The sequence below is a fragment of the Vulpes vulpes genome, chromosome 1, assembly GCF_048418805.1.
Source record: "Vulpes vulpes isolate BD-2025 chromosome 1, VulVul3, whole genome shotgun sequence".
In the NCBI taxonomy this organism is placed as follows: domain Eukaryota; kingdom Metazoa; phylum Chordata; class Mammalia; order Carnivora; family Canidae; genus Vulpes; species Vulpes vulpes.
The window spans coordinates 77,132,894-77,153,950 of NC_132780.1; the positions used below are offsets into that span (position 1 = coordinate 77,132,894).

Below are 21,057 nucleotides of genomic sequence, written 5' to 3' on the forward strand. Positions count from 1 at the left end.
ATCTGTTCCTTCAAATACTTTTTAAGAACCTTATCCTTAGAGTCATATTTAGTTAAGAAAATGAAGAAACCTTTAGCATCAATTCACAAGTGTTTACTGTAACATTCAGTTAAGGACTTGAAATATTTCATAGGAAGGCAATGATGTTGGTATTTGGATACTGAAGTTTTAAGTTTAGCCTACTTAAAGGTTAAAAATATCTGCTCTGTTGAAAATTATGGTTTTTGAAAGCCTGAAATACTTTCCCTCCTGTTGCCAAATCATCTCACATACTCATCCTTCAGTTCTTATATCTGCCCAAGGCTATATCCCTTTGACTACCATACATCCAAAGAAATACCAACCTAGTTGAGCAAATAATGTATCTCAATAAAGAAAACTTAAAATTTAATGAAAAGCAGGACATACATTTTGCTAAAATGTATCTATTCCCTAATGCCACAAAGATAAGTGATGAATAATTATTTATTAACTTGATTCATTGACATCTTAATTTCGCTAGAGACAAAATAATCTCACATACCTTATTTCATATAAATTATTATCTTGAGAGTAAGATTCAATAGAATTTATAAGTTGCTTTTAAGAGCTTTAGAAATTAATACTGAGGGGTGCCTGGATGGCACAGTCATTAACTGTCTCTTGATTTCAGCTCAGATTGTGTGATCTCTGGGTCCTGACATCAAACCCTGAGTTGGGCTCTGCACCCACTGAGGATTCTGCTTGAGAGTCTCTCTCTCCTTCCCTCTGCGCCTCCTCCCACTCATGCTCCTTCTTTCTCTCTCTAATAAATAGATCTTTTTAAAAAATTAATACTGAATCTAAGTAATGACTGTACTAAATCTTTTAAAAAATACATCTTTTTGGTGACTTATAACAAAAACTCAAGATTACAAAGTCACAACACAGAAGAATAGTGAGTGCACAATAAATGGACCTTTAGGGGCCTATTGTGAAGATTCCAAAGCTTCAAAAATATATTAGCATTTTAGTGGTAAGCTATAAGCCTTAAGGAAAAAACATTTCTTCATCTACAGTATCTTTAGATATACTATGTATTAAGATGTTGTAGAATAGATTTTCCCCCACTTGTAGATTAGGCATTTCTGCCACATAAAATGGCAATAATTAATTAATTAATTAATTAATTCTTAAGTATGGCTTAATGTTTTAAAATAATTCAATAATTGGTAAACTTAGCTAAGCCACCAACTGAAATATTTTTATAATTTCCTCTTTGAGTTCTACCAGTAATGAAAACACAAGAATTCCTAAGACTTTTCACTGGTATGAGGAATTTTTACTCTTTAAATAATAATAAAGTTATGTCATAAAAGCTTTCAGTTATATCTTCTTCAAACTATACAGTCTAGTAATTTCCAATTTCTGCTGCTGCAGAAACAGCCCGTTTGGGAACAGAAAGGCAGTAAAACATAGGGAAAATGCACCTTTAAATACATTATGTGATTTTCATTCTAATGTTATCCAAGATATTATGTGAATACCATTAGAAGCCAGTTTTTTGGCAAAAAAAAAAAAAAAAAAAAAAAACCTCTCTAGGTGACTTAGACCACATACTTTGCAATATATAAACACACTTTATATAATGATTTAAGAATTTATGCTGCCACTTTCAAGCTCTAAAAGTCAAGTTAGGGGCACCTGGGTGGCTTGGTTTGTTGGGCATCCAACTCTTGATTTCAGCTCAGGTCATGATCTCAAGGTTGTGAGATCAAGCCCCACGGGGATCGGTGCTGGGCATGGAGCTGCATAAGATTCCCTCTCCCTCTCCTTCTGACCCTCTCCTTGCTTCCCATGCATGTGTACCCTACCCCCACTCAAAAAATAAGTTACCACTGAAGAAAGCAAAGCTAGAATAGTAAACACAGAAGCATGTGGCTATATTTGCAAAGCACTGAATGATGCTAACAATAGCATATAAGTAAGGGTTGTTCCCAAGACACAGTCATACCTGATACTACATGAGTTCTCAAAGTGAATACTGGAGAAAAATCTTGTTTCTGGGACAAGATAGAGATAGCCAGTAGCATTCTGTTTGTGACAATGTATGCCCTTAGGAGAAACTATTTATCCAGAGCCTAATCTGCTAGCATTTAACCAGAGCCTCACTGACCTGGGGTAAGGACAATACCCAATTCCAGCCTACTATAGCCATCCTGTCCTGACTTAATAAGGATTAAGAAAAACTGAGAAGCATGTGTTAAGTCCATGGTCCAGAAGTAACAGGCTCTATTTAAAACAACAACAACAACAATAACAAAAACCCACAAACTAACATCACACTGACAAACTGAAAAGTTTTCCCAATAAGACCAAGTATGGATGACACAAGGAATGGATGCCCCCTCTCACCACTGCTTTTCAGCATCATCCTACAAGTTCTAATTAATGCAACAAGACAAGAAAAGGAAATAAAAGGGATACAGACTGGGAAGGAGGGTTCAACAAGAACTAAAGATATATAATACTCTTCAATAAGCCTATGAGATCTTCCCTCCTAACTCTGAACCAATCTACATGTTATCTAAGGAAATAATATTTAACTATAGAACTTAAATTACAGATACAATAGTAGCAAGAATAAGTGGTTATTTTTTTTAGATGGCAAACACATTACTTTTGTGTCATTTTTGAGACTTCTGATAATTCAAGTTTTCCCAAAAGTGTGGAATCTCAGAAATTTCACAATAGCAATTTGATTTCCATGACACCTAAGCTGGAAGGAATAATAGAGATCACTAATTCCTTTCCTCTTTACACTTAGAGGGCTGCAGTCACCCAAGCAAAGAAGCCAAAGACGGACAAGGGTTTTGTTCTTCATGGACATAAAGTATCACTGCAAAACTATAGAAGGGAGATGACAAGAAGAAAGAAAAGTATTATCCAAGTTCCTGATGAAACAAACCTAAACAAATCCAAGTTTAATATACATCTTAGTAAAATATTTCAGATTAACCTAGATGTGATAATACTGAATCTGAGGAAAAGTGGTAATAGTTTATAACTAATAATTATCTAAAATTTTTTGGTTTGATAAAAGGACATTTTGCTCTTTGACTACAGAAATTCATTCAATTTGATAAGTCCTTAAGAATCTAAAAAACGTTTTGACAAACAAGATTTAATGCTGATTAGAATTTAATCCCTTAGGTAAAGGTGAAATAAGGGTGTATCTTTTAAAAATAACCTTTAAGACTCATTAGATGTATTTAAGTTTAACAATACTAAGTGTGGGTAAAGATGGGAGCAACACAAACTCACACACTGAATGAGAGTGGGAGTACGAATTGCAACCACTGTGAATTTAATTAATTTGGTATTATCTAGCCAAGTTGGAGAAATGCATAACCCAGCAATTCCACTCCACAGAAACATAGGAAAAGTAAAGACAAGTTAATATGTGGTGTTCTGGAGCTGGAAAACACCCAAAATTACAAGTCAACATCATTAAATAATACTTCACATTTTTCTTAGATCTCTCATTTGACCATATATAATGTGCATGACAAATGGACTTTTTCGTAAATTTGTTAAAACAGTATTTCCTACTATAAACAACACTCCAATTCAATAGTTTTATAAATTAGGCTCCACAGAAACCAAGCATCTAGGCAAGGGCGGTAACGGCTATGGCACAGAAAACAAAACAGGTGGAGTGGGCTTCTGGTTCCCTACTATGACTACTACTGCAACATTTTTACTTATGTTTTATCTGTCTCCTCTCTGCCCTATTTTAAGTTCCAGTAAGAACAGGAAAGAGGTATTAAGAAGTTATATTAATCTGGAACCTTATCAAAACTAAAAAAAAAAAATCTTTGTTCTACAAAAGACCTTGGACCTTGTGTTAAGAGAATGAAAAAACAAGCTACCAACTAAGAAAAAAATATTTACAAACCATATAACTGATAAAGGACTTACATCTAGAATATTATTCAGAACTCTGAAAACCTGATAGTAGAAAACCATGCCATTAGAAAATGGGTGAAAACACGAAGAGATATTTCACTGAAAACGCCAAATAAGCCTGTGAAAATCAACATCAGCTATTAGGTGAATGCAATTTAAACCACAATGAGATACTGCTATACATCTATCAGAATGGCTAAAACCAAAAATAGTGGTACACCAAATAATGGCAAGAATGTGGAAATTGGATTAGTCATACATTGTTCATGGGAATGTAAAATGGTACAGCCATTCTAGAAAACAGTGGCAGTTTCTTATAAAACAAAACATGCACTAACTTTCCTAGAGAAATGAAAACTTTCATTCACACAAAAATCCACAAATGTTCTAGCAGCTTTATTAACAGCTCCCCCAAAATGGAAAGGATTCAGATGACCTTCAGTGGGTGAATGGTTAGATAAACTGTGGTATATCCATACTATGGAATGTTACTCAAAATTGAAGAAGCTATTAGACACATGTACAATTTAGATGGATCTAAATAAAATTATACTGAGCAAAACAAGCCAATTTCAAAAAGCTACATGTACATAATATTCTTGAGATGACAAAATTACAGATAGAGAACACATTAATGCCCCTCAGGAGTTAGGGGTGAGAGTTAGAGTGGTGGGAGGAGGAGAGTAAAGTGTGGCTCTATAAAAAGGAAAAGGAACACGATGGATCCAATTACTTTGGATCTTGACTTCAGTGGTGGTTTTATGAACCAATACATGTGACTAAATTGCACAGAACTAAATATACACATACACAAATGAGTGCATGTAAAACTGGTAAAATCTGAGTAAGCTTGGTGGACTATATGAATATCCTGGTTGTAATATTTATGTTATCAAAACATTACTATTGGGGGAAACTGGGTGAAAAATATGTGGGATCTCTCTTTAATCTATTACAAGTATCATTATAATTTATTATTGATTTAATGATGCACGAATATACAATTATCACAAAATAGTTTAAAAATGTACACACACAACTCAACTTACCATTACACTAACCCACTGCCAAATTTCTCCTTTAAATAGGGGCAGGGGTAAACCATTTACATTTCTGCCCAGACACTGACTGGCAATATCATTCCTCTTTGGTGTTCTAAGTCTCATACTCTCTGAGCCAGCCAGTAATCCCTCTAAGGCAGATTTCAAGATACAAAAGTAAGCTGTATGGGCTGTGATGGAAGAGTCAAACATACTGTATACCTCACTATGACATAACAGAATGGCTGATGAACCAACCTCTTAACTATGAAAGATAGCAAAATTATTCTGGATGCCATTTCAAATATCTTTCAGGCTGCTTGAAAACTAGGCAAAACTCAGTATAATGACTGAAGAATGTGGAGAGCAAAACTGAAGCTCTATAAAAATGAGTCTGCATACAAAACTTCACTAATCTTGACTGAGAAGCATTTCTCGTAAGAGGAAGATCAAAATATTGTGCCAGAATTTCCTCTGAAGGTTATACATTCTAAATGGAAGATAGCACCCCTGGGACTTGTAACACTTAGACTGCACAGCTGGGGCATGAAGTTGTTTGTACTATGTTTGGTCTAAGTTTGTCATACTGTTTCTCTACTAAGAATTCTTTTGTGGCTACTGGAGCACTTTTTACAATGGCATTATACTTGAACAGCTCCAAACCATACATACTGTATGAAGCTTTTCCTCTCAACAGGTTTCTTATTGCTATGTAGAATTTTATACCTTGCAATGTCCTACAATAAAGACATTCTACTCTTTTCTTTACTTCAGCTCCTTCTCCAATACTGACTCGCTTTTCCAGACTGATTCTACAGTTATTTCACAATAGAGATAATTTTTTTTGAGATAATTTCTATTTTATACTGTGATTACCTAAAACACACAGCATACTGAATTTTACTTTGTGTCTCAGCCTCAATTAATCTCAAAATATGCTTTACAAGTACTGAGAAAGCAAGACTTTAGAAAAAAAGTTGAGGGGATTCCTGGATGGCTTGGCAGTTTGGCGCCACCTTCGGCCCAGGGCGTGATCCTGCAGTCCATGGATCGACTCCCACATCGGGCTCCCTGCGTGGAGCCTGCTTCTCCCTCTGCCTGTGTCTCTGCCTGTGTCTCTGCCTCTCTCTCTCTCTCTCTCTCTCTCTCTCTCTCTCTGTCTCTCATGAATGAATAAATAAAATCTTTAAAAAAAAAAAAAGTTGAATCATATAAAGGTTAAATGATTTACTCAAGCTTACCTACATGACATAGTCACCTCACTTTGATTTATATACCCTTCTCCTAGGCAACTATGGCAACTATTTTTAAGAAACACTGCAACCTTGCTGAATCCTTAATGCCATATACCACTTATTCTCAAACTTACTTGTTCTGGTTACGTCTAGGCACATGAACATGGGCAGAATATCAAATCTAAATTCAATTACAGTAAAGTACAAACATAGTATCATTTCATAAGTTTTAAGCCCTATGTATTCCTGTCAAAAACTGTGGAATGAATAGGGCACTGATCACTAAGAGGGCAAAAAAACTATAATCTAGTCACCTTGGACTCTGCTTATAAAAAGTATTACTAGGGTAGCCTGGGTGGCTCAGCGGTTTAGCACCGTCTTCGGCCCAGGGTGTGATCCTGGAGACCCAGGATCCAGTCCCACATCGGGCTCCCTGCATGGAGCCTGCTTCTCCCTCTGTCTGTGTCTCTGCCTTTCTCTGTCCCTGTGTCTCTCATGAATAAATAAATAAAATCTTAAAAAAAAAAAAAAGTATTACTAAATGTGTATAAGACAGCTTTTGTCAACTTCATCACCCTTTGCTTACTCTAGAAAATGGAACTTCAGGTCTATAAAATAAGATGCTGAGATGTATAAAATCCTAATGGATGAGACAATATGAATCAAGAGAAGTAGCTGGTAGGCAATGTCTTAATCACATCTTATCTAGAGCTGTTCCTAGGTATTCTGCTTGAAACGACAAGCGAGAATTTCTTTAAAGGCTATTAAAAGCAACAAATTTATAATTTTATTTAAAATCAATCATACATACACCATTTTTTTTCAAGTGACAGATGCTCACTATGGCAGTACAAGTTAACAAGAACATCTACCTGAATGAGAACTATTATTTTTAGAATTATGGAACTATTGTTTTTAGAATTATCCAAAAAGCACTATCTTTTTATTTATTTATATTTTTAAGCTGGTTCAACGCTGGTGGAGCGCAATGTTCTGGGCTTAAACTTACAACCCTGAGATCAAGACCTAAGCTGAGATCAAGTCGGACCCTTAACTGACTGAGTGACCCAGGCGCCCATATTTCTTAATCAGAAAAGAAAATAAATGGAATTATTTTTGAACAGTCCATCAAAACAATTTAAACTTTAGTATTTAAAGAACAGAGCACAAGGCATTATTCTATAATTATAGTACATTTAGCGTATATTTTGAAAATATTTATATACTTACTTTCTGAATGAATTTCTCAACGCTCTGTACCACATGTTTATAGAACTAAAAGAAAAAACATGATATGGTTTTAAAACCGGTTCAATACAGATTCGAATTTTTCTGTTAAGCATAGGTATAACACTGTTTCAAAGGTCTATCAAAACAATGAATTTGAATCATGAATTTTGAGAAACATGTCACTCACCTTTATAAGCAATTAAACTATGATATTTAACTAGTAAAGGATTCCTGAAGTACATACATGGTCAGTACAACTGACCCTCGAACACAGGTTTGAACTGCTTGGGTCCACTTACACATTCTTTTTTTTTTTCTTTCTTCAATAAACAGTACAGTGCTATAAATATATTTTCTCTTATGATGTTTCTTAACATTTGACTTAATTGTAAGAATACAGTATATAATACATACAACATACAAAATAAATGTTAATACAACTATTTATCTTATTAGTAGGGTTTCTGGTCAACAGTAGGCTATCAGTAAGCTTTGGGGAGTCCAAAGTTATACATAGATTCTTAACTGCATGGGGGGGTGAGCACTTTAACCCCCAGGATATTCAAGGGCCAACTGTATATACAAAGTGTATTATGAGATATAAAAGAATTTGATCATAGTCCTTATAAAACCATACTTTCACAAATTGTTATGTTGACAGCAAAGTGCATGTAATAAGCACACTGGCAGGTGTGTATTATTACTTTCATGGAAGGAAAAGATTTCCTATGGTATTATAAAATTAGAGTAGTATTAGAAATATCAAATAACTAAACAAATAGCATTAATAAATGTATGCAAGGGAGTTTTTTCAACTTCATTATCTCCTTCTGCTTCTCCTGGAAAATGGAACAAGTATATATAATAAGATACAGAGATGTATAAAGTTCTCATGGATCAGCCAAAAATCAGCAGAAGTGAACATACAAATTAAAAATGAGTAATGGACTATTATTAATTATAAGAAAATATATGTAAGTTTTAAAAACATTATGAATAAACCTAAAAAGGAATATATTAGAAATCATAAAGCAAAAGGTATCTAAAATTTGTGCTTAATAAATTTTAATACCTCGATGGTAACTGCATGATTACCGTATTTGTTTAAAGACGGTAAACAAGGAGAGGAGAGACACAAAAACATTCCTCTGAACTGCATTTATGAAATTCAAAAGTCAAAATAAAGGAAAATGTCATTACTCACAGTCATCAAATCCAAATGTACAAGTTAAAGCTTAGCTAAAATTTTCATATATAGAGAGGAACAGTTTACTCAACAGTGTAGGTCACTTTAGCAAAAAAGTCAAAACTACTTAAAATTGCTAAACACTTCAACATTCAAAATAATAATTACACACTAAGTTATTTTTATTAAATAATAATTCTCCTAGAAAACATGTTGACAGTGCTTTTGCTTCTAGCTACTTTACATATAATTCTGAGTAAAACTGCTAATAAACTTTAATTCAAAGTTCATCAATTCACATGGGCCTTCTTCCCCAACAGATTATCTGTGAAATTTTGCTGACAGTGTACAATGCCAACAAGCACCCATTAAAATAACCATGTCTCTAAACACTGATTAAAAAAAAAACAAAAACACAATGACTTACCTCAATATAAAACACAGTATCATTTAAATCTGATTTTAAAAGGCAGCTCAAATCTCAATTTACATATGTACTAAATGGAGTTTAAAATAATACAGTACTGGCAAAGCAATTGGTCTGAGGTCTTCAAAAATATCAATGACATAAAAAAAAAACAAAAAGGCTGGGTAAGGCTGAGTGACATGACAAAAAAAATGAATATACGGTCTTACTATATTTTGTAGTTTCTTACATGTGATCAGTGTACAATACTTTCCTAAGTAACTAACTTAGGAAATGTCTCTTCTTTGAAAGAAGATTCAAATTCAAGCATTTAGGGATTAAGTGCTATTATGAATGAAATCTGAAACTAACTCTCAAATGATCAGCCAATAAATGTGTGTGTGTAGAAATAGACCAAATGTAGCAAAATGTTTACTGGCAAATAAATCTAAGGGAAGACTATGCATTGCTCATTATAATATTTTGGAACATGTTTGAATTTTCAAAATTAAAAAATTTAAAGCAGTAACAATAAATCAAAATAGTACAGTATATAATGTTTAGATGGACTGAAACTTGGGTTCAAATCTAGCTGTATTTATTCTGACTACTGCAAATTACTTACTTTTTCTTAGACCCTTCCTGCATCTAAAAAGTGGGAATAATGTTGATGCCACCTCAACATCTTTACAGACTATTTTAATCAAAAAATATTCTGCTCAGAGAGAAGGGGGACAGAAAGAGGGGCAAAATAGATGAAGGGGGTAGACACAGGCTTCCAATTATGAAATGAATATAGATCATGGGGACAAAAGGTGGCATAGGGAATATAATCAATGATATTCTAATAGCAATGTATGGTGACAGAGAATAGCTACCCTTGTGGTGAGCACAGCACATATGAAAAGATGTTGAATCACTAAGTTGTATACCTAAAAGTAGAACATAGTGTTATCAACTATACTTTAATGAAAAAAAATTTTTATTCTGCTCAAATTATATAAAAGGCATCAATTATTTCCAGACTAAAAATGGTAATACACATATTTGCATACTCTCATAATCATAATCATAAAAATCAGATCAGAATGTAAAACAGGACAAAGAAAGCACAAGAGAGTGAGCATTCTATATACAAAGCCTATCAGACACCCTGAAAAATCACTCTTTTTTGAAGATCTCTTGCTTAAATGCTTCCTGATCACTGTCCTTATCACTTTATCACCTCTTTGATACTATGCATATAAATACAGGGATTTTAATTATAATGTAAAAAATTAACTGCAAGTGTGAAAATTAAGCTTTGACCATCAGAACACTGAAAAAATGAACTATCTGAATTTTTTCCTAATGGTGATTCTCTCTGTAAATAAAAATTTGTTAAATCTAAGAGATAATGCTGTCATTCAAAGACAATTTATTTAAATAATTGGTGCCTCTGGCTATTTACAGTAGGGAAATATATCACCAAACACCCACAAGTTAAAGCCTACTTAATTAAATATAAGCACTCATTCATTGTCTATTTTGACAGCCCTACTAAAGCAGGGAGTCTTGGCTTTGTGGACAGTGCCTCTTAGAAAGAGGTATTTATGGCTGAACTTAAAGGTCCTTAAAGTCCAACATTTTATGCAAAAGTTTGTACATGTGTATATTTCTCTACAGAAAAGTACAAACTTTCTCTGAGATTTTCTGAAGTATCAATGAGTCAACATAGATTGGTTCAAAACCTCTGTATAAGAGCAATGGCTAAAGGCCTGTGGCTTCTTCTCACGGAGTTCAAATGTCCTATATATAATAAGGTTTAATTATTTCTCAAATTGGTTCATTTTCAAATCTATAATAGAATCAATAAGAAAAAAAACACATTAATTTTTATTTAGAAACCTTTACCAAAATTCCGTAAAGTCAGTGTGACAAATAACGGACACATTCATCTCTAGGTGGAAGAGTTCACGGGTGAGAATAGGATAATAGTTTATCATTTTTGTATTTTTAAGTATATGTATTTACATGTCTTAACCCCATAAAGAGGAAGAAAATACAGCTGACCCTTAAACAACCAATCCCCTGCAGAGTCAAAAATTCACATATAACTTTGGATAACCCCCAAAATTAACTACTGCTAACTGGAAGCCTTACTAATAACAGTTAATTAACACATATTTTCTATGTTACATGTATTATATGCTGTATTCTTATAACAAAGTAAGCTGGAGATAATATGCTACTAAGAAAACCATAAGGAAAACATATTCAGAGTATTGCATTGTACTTATCAAAAAAAGTTCACATGTAAGCCGACCTGTGCAGATCAAGTAAGTGGACCTGTGCAGATCAAATCTGTGATGTTCAATGGTCAACGGTATAATGTAATAATTACCCTCCCTCTAAAATAGTAGTATGGTGTTTTCTCCTGAAAACACAAGCGTAAAATGTATTACTCACCTTAATAGCTTTGATGGCTGCCTTAGTAATTTGGGTCATTTTTGCTTTAGAAATGGGTGGTTTGTAGTCATTCAGGGAATACAACTGATAAAAAGAAGAACAAATTTTAAATACAGCAAAACTAATGGTCTCTAAGCAATAACATGAAATCACTAAACATTTCCATTTTTATATTCTCAGTAAAATCAAAGTGTTGCTTTCTTTTAAAAATTCAGTTCAACATCATTAGCCCTTAGGAAAATGCAAATCAAAACCACAATGAGTTACAATGTCACACTTACTTGTTTATAATCAAAAAGACAGATAATAACAAGTGTAAGTAAGGATGTGGAGAAACTAGAACCCTTATGCATAGCTAGTGGGAATGTAAAATGGTACAGCAGCTTTGGAAAATGGCTTGGCAGTTCCTCAAAAAGTGAAACACAGTAATATGTAATTTGACCCAGCAATTCCACTCCCAGGCATATACCTAAAAGATTTGAAAATATATATTCACATAAAAACCTGTACACAATGGTCAGTGCAACATTATTCATAAAAAAGTCATTTAAAAAGTGGAAACCACCCAAATGTCCATTAACTGAAAAATGGATAAAAAAGTGTTACATCCATTCAAAATATTAGTCATAAAAAAAGGAAAAAATACTGATACATGCTACAAAATAGATGATCCTTGAAAACATTATACTCAGTTTAAAAAGTCATATTAAACACACCAGATATTATAAGATTCCATTTATATAATATGTTCAGAAAAGGCAAATCTATTTGTGACTGCCTACAATTGGGGGAATTGGGAAGAAATGATGAATAACTACTAATAGGTACAACATTTCTTTTTGGGGGTGACAAAATTTTAAATTGTGGTAACGTTGTACAACCATACTAAATGCCACTGAACTGTACACTTCAAAGTGATTAATTATATGGTGTATGAATTATATCTCGATCTCAAAACTTTTTAGAAATCAAGAGATTTAAGGTTTAGCAGTAATCTTCTCCACCAAAAAATAATTTTATTTTGAAATTTCTAATTTAAGCAAAGGATAATAGAACTGCTCAAAGAGAAAACAGCTAAAGGGGGGAGAAAGAATCAGGCAATGAACAAATAACTAAGCTTAAATTAAATTAAAACTTCCTCTATAACTCAGTGATGATAAGATTTTAACTATAATGCTAGAAGATACTAACTTCAATCTAAAAACTAAGTTTTGGCCATTACAACACTGCAAAAACAACCTGAACAGACTTTAAAAGTAACTAAAACAGACAGAACATGTTGGTTAGTCAACTAGCAATTTAGGGAGTCCTCTACAGAGCTTTTGCTGTAGCACCCCTTATAATCCATCTATCAATGAATTCTACTGATTTCTACCAAGTTTTCCCCATATTTGTCTCCTCTTCCTCCTCTAACCACTACAACCCAGCTCCATCTTCATCTTTCACCCAGAGAACACCTCTAAATGGATGTGCATCTCTATCTTTTCAAAAACGAATCTGATCAGATCACTAATATTCCCTTAAAAAGGTCAATGATTTCCCATGCTTTGAATAAACAAATAGTCAAACTCCTGCCAACCTTTCCAGTCTCATCTCACTCCATGCTCCCTTCTTAAGCCCTTTGCTCCTGGCACAATAATCCTTTTTTCAGTTTTCTGCTACAGAGCCTAAATTTAAACTGGGCTCATTCCCTACATTTGGAATACTCTTCACCAGGATCTCCTCACTAGTTAATGTGTACTCATCCATCTTAGTTTTGAGCAACACCTAATGAAGAAAGCCTTCCCTACCTTTCCAGCCAGATCAATAGCTCCTCACTGTATTGTCATTCACCTCTGAAGCACTCAACATAGTACTTTCATGTTTACTTGTCTGATCATTTAACTACTACTTGATTATTAAAAGGACCAACACAGGGGCACCTGGGCGGCTCAGTTGGTTAAGAGGCTGTCTTTGGCTCAGGTCCTGAGGGATGGAGCTCCACACTGGGCTCCCTGCTCAATAGGGAGTCTGCTTCTCCCTCTGCCCCTCACCAGGCTCGTGCACATGTTCTCTTGCTCTCAAATAAATAAAGTACTGTCACTCTTTGTGACACCCAAGGTCAAAGGATTAAAGTTCCTTTAATACAGTTTAAGTTAATAAGATGTTAATAGTACAAGAGATATTCACGTGAAATCAATTGTGGGAGAAGTACAAATGTCCTTCCCTTTAAGTTCCCACAGAAGCGCCCATCTGTTAATATTGCTAATAAGCATTAGGGTCAAGATCCCATCAGATCATTTAAGAAACTATCTTTGCCAAACTCACGGGGAATTTTAATATGTGTGGCTTCAATTCCTATCTGTATGCCAGTCTACTTTCTTTTATACTAGGTACAAAATAAAATCAACACATTCTATATGTATAAAGTAAAGGTCAATTTCTCAGTAAGCCCTGGATGCTGCCCATCTGAGATCCACTCTTGCCCTCTCCTATACGAGAATAAGCTCTAAGAATAGAAACCATGTCTTTTTTTGTTTAAATTTTTTCCTTTTCTCCAAACTATCTTCAGTGTCTGGGAGAAAATAGATACTTGTTTAGGGACACCTGTGTGGCTCAGCGGTTGAGCATCTCCTCTGGCTCTGGTCGGGGGATCCAGCCCCACATTGGGCTCCCTGTGAGGAGCCTGCTTCTCCCTCTGCCTCTCTCTCTGTGCCTCTCATGAATAAATAAATTCTTAAAAATAAAAATAAAGTAAAATCTCATTTCTTCATTAAATCTGATGATCAGAAAATAGGCACAGATCACTTTTATCTACTTCTCAATGAATGCCTTAACTAAAATTTAATATTAAGTCTTCAACTTACAAAGATTGATGAAAGACTTGCTCTAGAACATTGTTTTACCCATTTGTTAAAGAAACAATTATCTTTAACCAAAAAAAAAAAAAAAAAAAAATCCCTATGCAAGAATTCCCAAAGTATATTCTCCTTGAATGCAGAAACAGGAGAATGATTCAGCTAGTTTCCACATACTTACGTTCTCTATGAAAGAAAAAAAAAAAGATGATTTAACATGTTTTTCCCTTTTTGTGCCTTGACTTTTAAGTAAGCTTGCTCATGTTTATTTTACTTGTCTGAACATAAATCTCAATGTCTACTAACATCTACTTCTCTGCTATATTGATTAGTTTTATTGTAAATATAAAATATATTTTCACCAGTGCCTAATTTTGATACACTATTTCAAAGTTCTTTATTAAGTAGGTGAAGTATAAATCTATACATTTAATGAACTAATGTGAACTGAGCACAAGATTACAGACAGCTTGTCATCATCCACTTTTCCTTTTATTCAAATTCTTTCTTTGTTTTGGGGGGGGAGGGCAGAGGAAGAGAGAGAATCCTAAGCATGCCCCACACCCAGTGTGGAGCCCACTTCAGGACTTGATCTCAAAACCCTGAGATCATGACTTGAGCCAAAATCAAAAGTCAGACTTTGAACCCAGGTGCCCTTTTTCTTTTTTTCCCTTCTATTCAATTTCTATCTCCAAATTTAAGTGTTCTATACATTCCTGTTGTCATCCTCAACATCAAACTCAGTCCTCCAGGACCTCCCTCAAAGACCATTTGTTGAGAATTGTAGGACCATCACTGTAACATTCAGTATTTTAGAAAAAGAAAACAGTGCTAAAATAAACTGCCAGACCATTCAGAGCTTTTTAAAAATTTCTATAAGTAATACAATGTGTATCAAGAGAGAATAATCTTTATATCTACAGGAGATATCAGAATGCCTGATACACAGTAATAAACCTGTCTTACCCAACTGACAACTTACTCTGCTGTAATACTGCCATTAGGAAGTGCCAAGCTTCATTGCAACCCTCATTCTAATCAGATGTATCAACTCCTCACCAAAAACTGGGAATGTAATGCTCCCTGTATTCTCAAAGTTTGATCTGGTTTTGCACTGGAAAATGTTAGAGAAGAATGGAAGTTTATTCTGGAACCTTTTTTTTCTATTTGCCTGATGATTCCCATCTCTACGCTTCAGTGAGAAGATTAGGGCTGCATGCACTCTAAGCTTGGGTTATCTACATACCCAGTTTTCTCATGTATAGTTTTGGTGGGTTTTCTTGTTTTTTAAGATTACTTACTTATTTATTTATTTATTTATTTATTTATTTATTTATTTATTTATTTATTTATTTATTTGAGGGAGAGAGAGAGAGAGAGAGAGAGAGAGAGAGAGAATGTACGTGCATGTGGGGAGGGGCAGAGGGAAAAAGAATTCCAGGGAGACTCCCCATTGAGGGTGGAGTTGTGGGAGGTAGGGGACTTGATCCCATGACCCTAAGATCATGACTTGAGTCAAAATCAAGAGTCAGGTAAGCTTACCCAACTGAGCTACCTAGGCACCCCTCATATATAGGTTTTAATCCCACCCGTCTATTTCTTGGGCCTGGCTCCATCCTACCTTGTTTTCTGAAGTAGCTGCGGATTCCTGTTAGTTCCATCAAATTATTCCCTCAGTTATGACTATTTCAACTTTTCCAGGTCTACTGATACGTGTTGTGTCTGAACCCTGCTTCCCAAATCTAAGCTTCTTCCCCTCAAATGTTATGTTCTAATGTATGTAATCTCATATGACAACCCTGTATTTATATAAATTCTTCATGTCCCTCAGACCTCAGGTATTGAAATGAAGTCCCAGTCTTGACCTGCCCCTTCCTATGGCTACTCAAGACTTACCAATTTAAAACAAAGGCACTAAACAATAAGCTTGGACTTCAGTCTAATTAACTCCTTAATGTTTCAACTTCCCTCAGGAACTTGCAAGCAAATCAAATATATTCTTTTTAGATCTGAAAACAACCTATCAAATCAGTTTCTAGTAACTTTCACCAAAGTTTGAGGAAATTAGTTGCTGCCAGCTACTCCAACAAAACAAACTTATTTCAAATAAAAGATTTTTAAAGTTGTCAGTTGTTAACTATTGACTGAGCCGAGGGTCAGTGAGCACGGCAAGTACTTTAAGGCTTTAGAAGCCACACGGTCTCTATCACACTACTTAGCTCTATCCCTGTAGCAAGAAAGCAACCAAGAATCAAGGATCAATTCACACACGAACGGGCAGGGTATGTTCCAAAAGAATTTATTTACAAAAGCAAGCCAACCCTGAATTTGGGCAATATTTCTCAGCTCTAGAAAATGTACACTTCTTTTCTCTTCTGGATAAACATTGCAATCTCATGTCTCTGAAAAGTATATTCATGACATCCCTCATCGGCCCTCTTCCACACAGTGACTCATTACTCAAAACTTAACAAAATGTTATACTTCATGCTGTTATTTTAAGCAAACTCATTTCAAAAATGTTAGTTTTGAGCATAGGTATTACATGAATTCTATGACTACTTTGGAAGAGCCCAATAACTCATTTTCTGACACACCCCAGAGAACAATCAAATTTTACTAATATCTTGCTCATTTACAGGTTAATGTTATGCCTTCAAAAGTTTGTGGTTCTATAATAAATGGAATTAACCCACCATGTGCACCTAAAATAATTAAAATCATCATCAACCCAATCCATCTATCCCCAACAATGGTCCTCTACTGCCTCGAAAGTACTGGTCAGGATCCCCGAAATCTCCAAAATCAGAAAACCAGAAATCACAAAAGACACTGGAACAAGCACAATCTCGATACTTTCAATTCAAGTATCTGACTGACAAACATTTTTCTTCTCTTTCTCCTACTGGAAGTAAACAAAGGAATAAAAAATTTAAAAGGTAAAAAACAAACTCATGATGAAAGCAGAATAGGGAGGGGAGTAAATCAGCACAACAAAATTTCACCAATTTCCAAAAAACAGAAATATGACTTAAGAGGATTAGTAACTGATGGCACAAAGAGAAAACCACAAGCCACAGTAAACACAGAGGATACAGCCAGAGGAAAATCATTTGTCCTACCGAATTCCAGAGTCCCACCACTCAAAATTAAGGTATTAGAGAGCAAAGGCAACACAACTGCAATAATACCACCTCATCAATTCTTGCAAATAAGTCAAGTATCTCAAAATGACCATTCAAGAAAGAGTGTTACAAAAATACTGCTTACATATACGAAATTAACCATCAGAAAAACTAATGTGTTAAGAACTAAAACATTTTTCTCCTTGGGGGAATCCAGCATGGTGTGAGAAGGAAGTGCTTCCAATAAAATCTCTTTGGTACTTAAAAAAAAAAAAATTACATGCATAGGTTATTTTGAAAAATATAATAATTATAATTTAATACAATCTTGTTCTACAATTCTACTTGCCACAATGGCCCTCCACAGTATCTCTCCCTCCAAAATCCATATATGGAATTCCCAATACCTAATGTGACTATATTTGAAAATAGAGACTTCATGGAGGTTATTTAAAGTTAAATGAGATTGTAAAAATGCAGTCATGATTCAACAGGATTAGTATCCTTAGTAGAAGAGACGCCAAAGAGCTAGAGCTCTCTCACTGCCGTATTAGGGGGCCACATGCTCCTAGGACCTAAGGTGGTTGGTAGGAACTGAGAGCAATCCCCAGTCCATAGCCAGCAAACTAAACAGGTACGTGAGCCTTCTAACAGCAAGGAACATTCAGTCAACAACCTAAATGAGCTTGGAAGAGAAATCCATGTCTCAAATGAAAGCACACAGCCTGGCTGACATCTTGATTTCAGCCTGGTGAGCCCCATCTACAAAGGCAGCCAACTAGTGATTGGGTCATGACCCACGGAATTTATAAAATAAATCTGTGGTGCTTTAAGCCATAAGCTAAGCCTGTGGTACTGTGTTACAAAGCAACAGAAAGTTACTAACACAGTAGAAAAACTTGTAAATGACTTTTCTTCATTTTACCTTGGCTATATAAATTTTTTAATTCTTGCAAATATTTTTGTGAAAATTATTTTTATAATTCAAAGTTGAAATTAAAATTCTTAAAAATTTCCATTTTCCTAAATAACTTAAAAAACAGAAATTCAGTATTTTGCATAAAGGAATAAAAAGACATTTGTTTCACTGGTAAAGTAATTTTTAAAAGATTATTTTCAACTGTAATGCCTGAAAATATACTTTATTACAAATTTTACTTCAACAAGTCAAAAACTAAGTACTCTCTATATCTAAAATTTGTCACTCCCTAATATACAAGTTCTCCCTTCCTATATAGCAGGATCTTTCATATTATTTTTTGGCTTGGGATACAATATAAAATATTAGATACCATAAGCATGTATCAAAGTAACATATAATCAGATGCACTTGAAGTAACAAAATATGACTAGAGAACAATAATAGAATTAACGGTAGAAGATTCAACACTAAGAAAAAGCAATATTAAGAAAAAGCACTCAGGGACGCCTGGGTGGCTCAGCAGTTGAGCGTCTGCCTTCGGCCCAGGGCGTGATCCTGGAGTCCCAGGAACCAGGCCCATATTGGGCTCCCTGCATGGAGCCTGCTTCTCCCTTTGCCTGTGTCTCTGCCTCTCTCTCCCTATGTGTCTCTCGTGAATAAATAAATAAAATCTTTTAAAAATTTTTTATCTTTTATTTTTTTATTTTTATTTTTTTTTTAAATATTTTATTTATTTACTCATGAGATACAGAGAGAGAGAGACAGGTAGAGGGTGAAGCAGGCTCCATGCAGGGAGCCCGACATGGGACTCGATCCCCAGTCTCCAGGATCACGCCCTGGGCTGAAGGCGGCACTAAACCGCTCAGCCACCCGGGCTGCCCTAAAAAAATTTTTAAAAAGAAAAAGCATGTTCTAAAAGAATAATGTGACCAATAGTGACTTTATACTGAAGTAAATTTCTTTGTTAAAAAAAAAGTTTGAATTAAAACTCTAAATATATAAGCTTGGGTTACTTCTACTGAAGTAGCAATATTCTTGATCACCCAGAATTTTTTGAAGAACAAAAGCCAAAAAGATATGTTGCAGATATTCTGCCAGAATTCCCAGATCACACTTTTTTTAACAGATTTTTTTTATTTATGAGAGACCAGAGAGAGAGAGAGGCGCAGAGGGAGAACCAGTCTCCGTGCAGGGAGCCCCATGTGGGACTGGATCCCAGGAACCCAGAATCACCACCTGAGCCGATGGCAGATGCTCAACCACTGAGACACCCAGGCGTCCCCCAGATCACACTTTTAACAAAGGCACAGCTCCTGATTTTACACTAAATAATGTGAGTATAAAAACTTCAAAACAAAGTTTCAAATGCATTTTTGAAATAAATCATATGTAATTGCAAACACTAAAGCACATAAAATCTGAAATGTTACATAAAAATCAGCAAAGAAAATTAATAATTGTTTTCCCTTTTTAAAAAAATCCTGAAAACCTTTTTCTGTGGCTATAAAATACTTTAGTACGGAAAACTGGAAAATATTAAAAAAGCACAAAGATGACAGAAAATGCAAATTATCTAGTCTAACAATTCGTCACTCATTCCAAATATACTCATTAGTACCAGGCACTACGGATCCAATAGAAGAGGCAGACAATCTCTCTATCCTCATGGAACTGAATATGCTTTTGGAGACAGGCAATATTCTAATAAGCAGTTTGCAGAGTATAGTTAAGCATACAATGAAAGTAAAATTATTTGGTGAAGGGTATGTAAAATTGTACATCTTTCTCAGTATCTCAAATCCAGAACCCCTTTAAAAAAAAAAAAAAAAGGTGGGCACCTGGGTGGCTCAGTCGGTTTAAGCATCTCTGCCTTCAGGTCTGGTCATGATCTCAGGGTCCTGGGAACAAGCCCTGTGTCTGGCTCCCAGCTCAGTGGAAAGAGCCTGCTTCTCCCTCTCCCTCCCACCCCTATCCCTGGCTTGTGCTCTTTCAAATAAATAAAATCTTAAAGGAAAAAAAAAAGTGTAAGATATTACCAGGGAAAATTATGCCTATTTTAAAATTATAAATCTGAGGTATGCAAACATCTGTCTAGTAAGATCAAACCTACACATTAAACTTTTGTTGGGGTGAGTGGGTGGGTAGGGTCCTCTAGCTTAAAAAAAAAAAGAAAGAAAACCAGAATTTGATATATTAAAGTGCTAACAAAATTGTTATGATAAATAGAAATGCTTATTTATAACTATTCTTCCTATGGGCTTTGTAACTGTTGTTTCCTATGGGCTAAAGTATTTTCACATAAATAATTAACTTTTTATACTTTTTATATTATCAAGCAAAACATTCTATTTCTTAACCATAACAGTGTCTAAGGTTAATATTACAGTTTGAAAACTGTTATGAAAAGGAAATAATTTACTTTAGAATTTAACTTTATAGTTTCAAACACTGTTAGTAACAAAGAAAAACTATAATCAACTCTCCCTCCAAAACTACTAAAGAACTAAATTTAGGCCACAAAAAGTTATTTTCATGGTCTTTAATTCAATACAAAATTTATATATACTTTCCAAATTCTTGGAATAAAGTGGATATATAGGAGTTACAGTGAGCCAAGATGGAGTAAGTCAACTACAGCCTCTCTCTCTGCCACTGATTACAACTAAAAATGCCAGACCAAATATAAAAAAGCAACTACCTG

General features: G+C 34.6%; 1 protein-coding gene across 21 annotated transcripts in view; it reads right to left on the reverse strand.

Moving 5' to 3' along the window:
* The window catches only part of SCAF8 (SR-related CTD associated factor 8), a 223,497-nt gene that overhangs the window by 178,770 nt on the left and 23,670 nt on the right, over positions 1 to 21,057 (reverse strand). For all 21 annotated transcript variants that reach the window (XR_012003189.1, XR_012003178.1, XR_012003197.1 and 18 more), the window contains 2 exons: positions 11,473 to 11,556; positions 7,433 to 7,477 (listed from right to left, as the gene is read on the reverse strand). Coding sequence is in view for 11 of the 21 variants with exons in the window: in XM_072767369.1 (XP_072623470.1) it covers positions 7,433 to 7,477; positions 11,473 to 11,556 (129 nt within the window). In the remaining 10 variants the exon portion in view is untranslated. The remainder of the gene's footprint in view (positions 1 to 7,432; positions 7,478 to 11,472; positions 11,557 to 21,057) is intronic.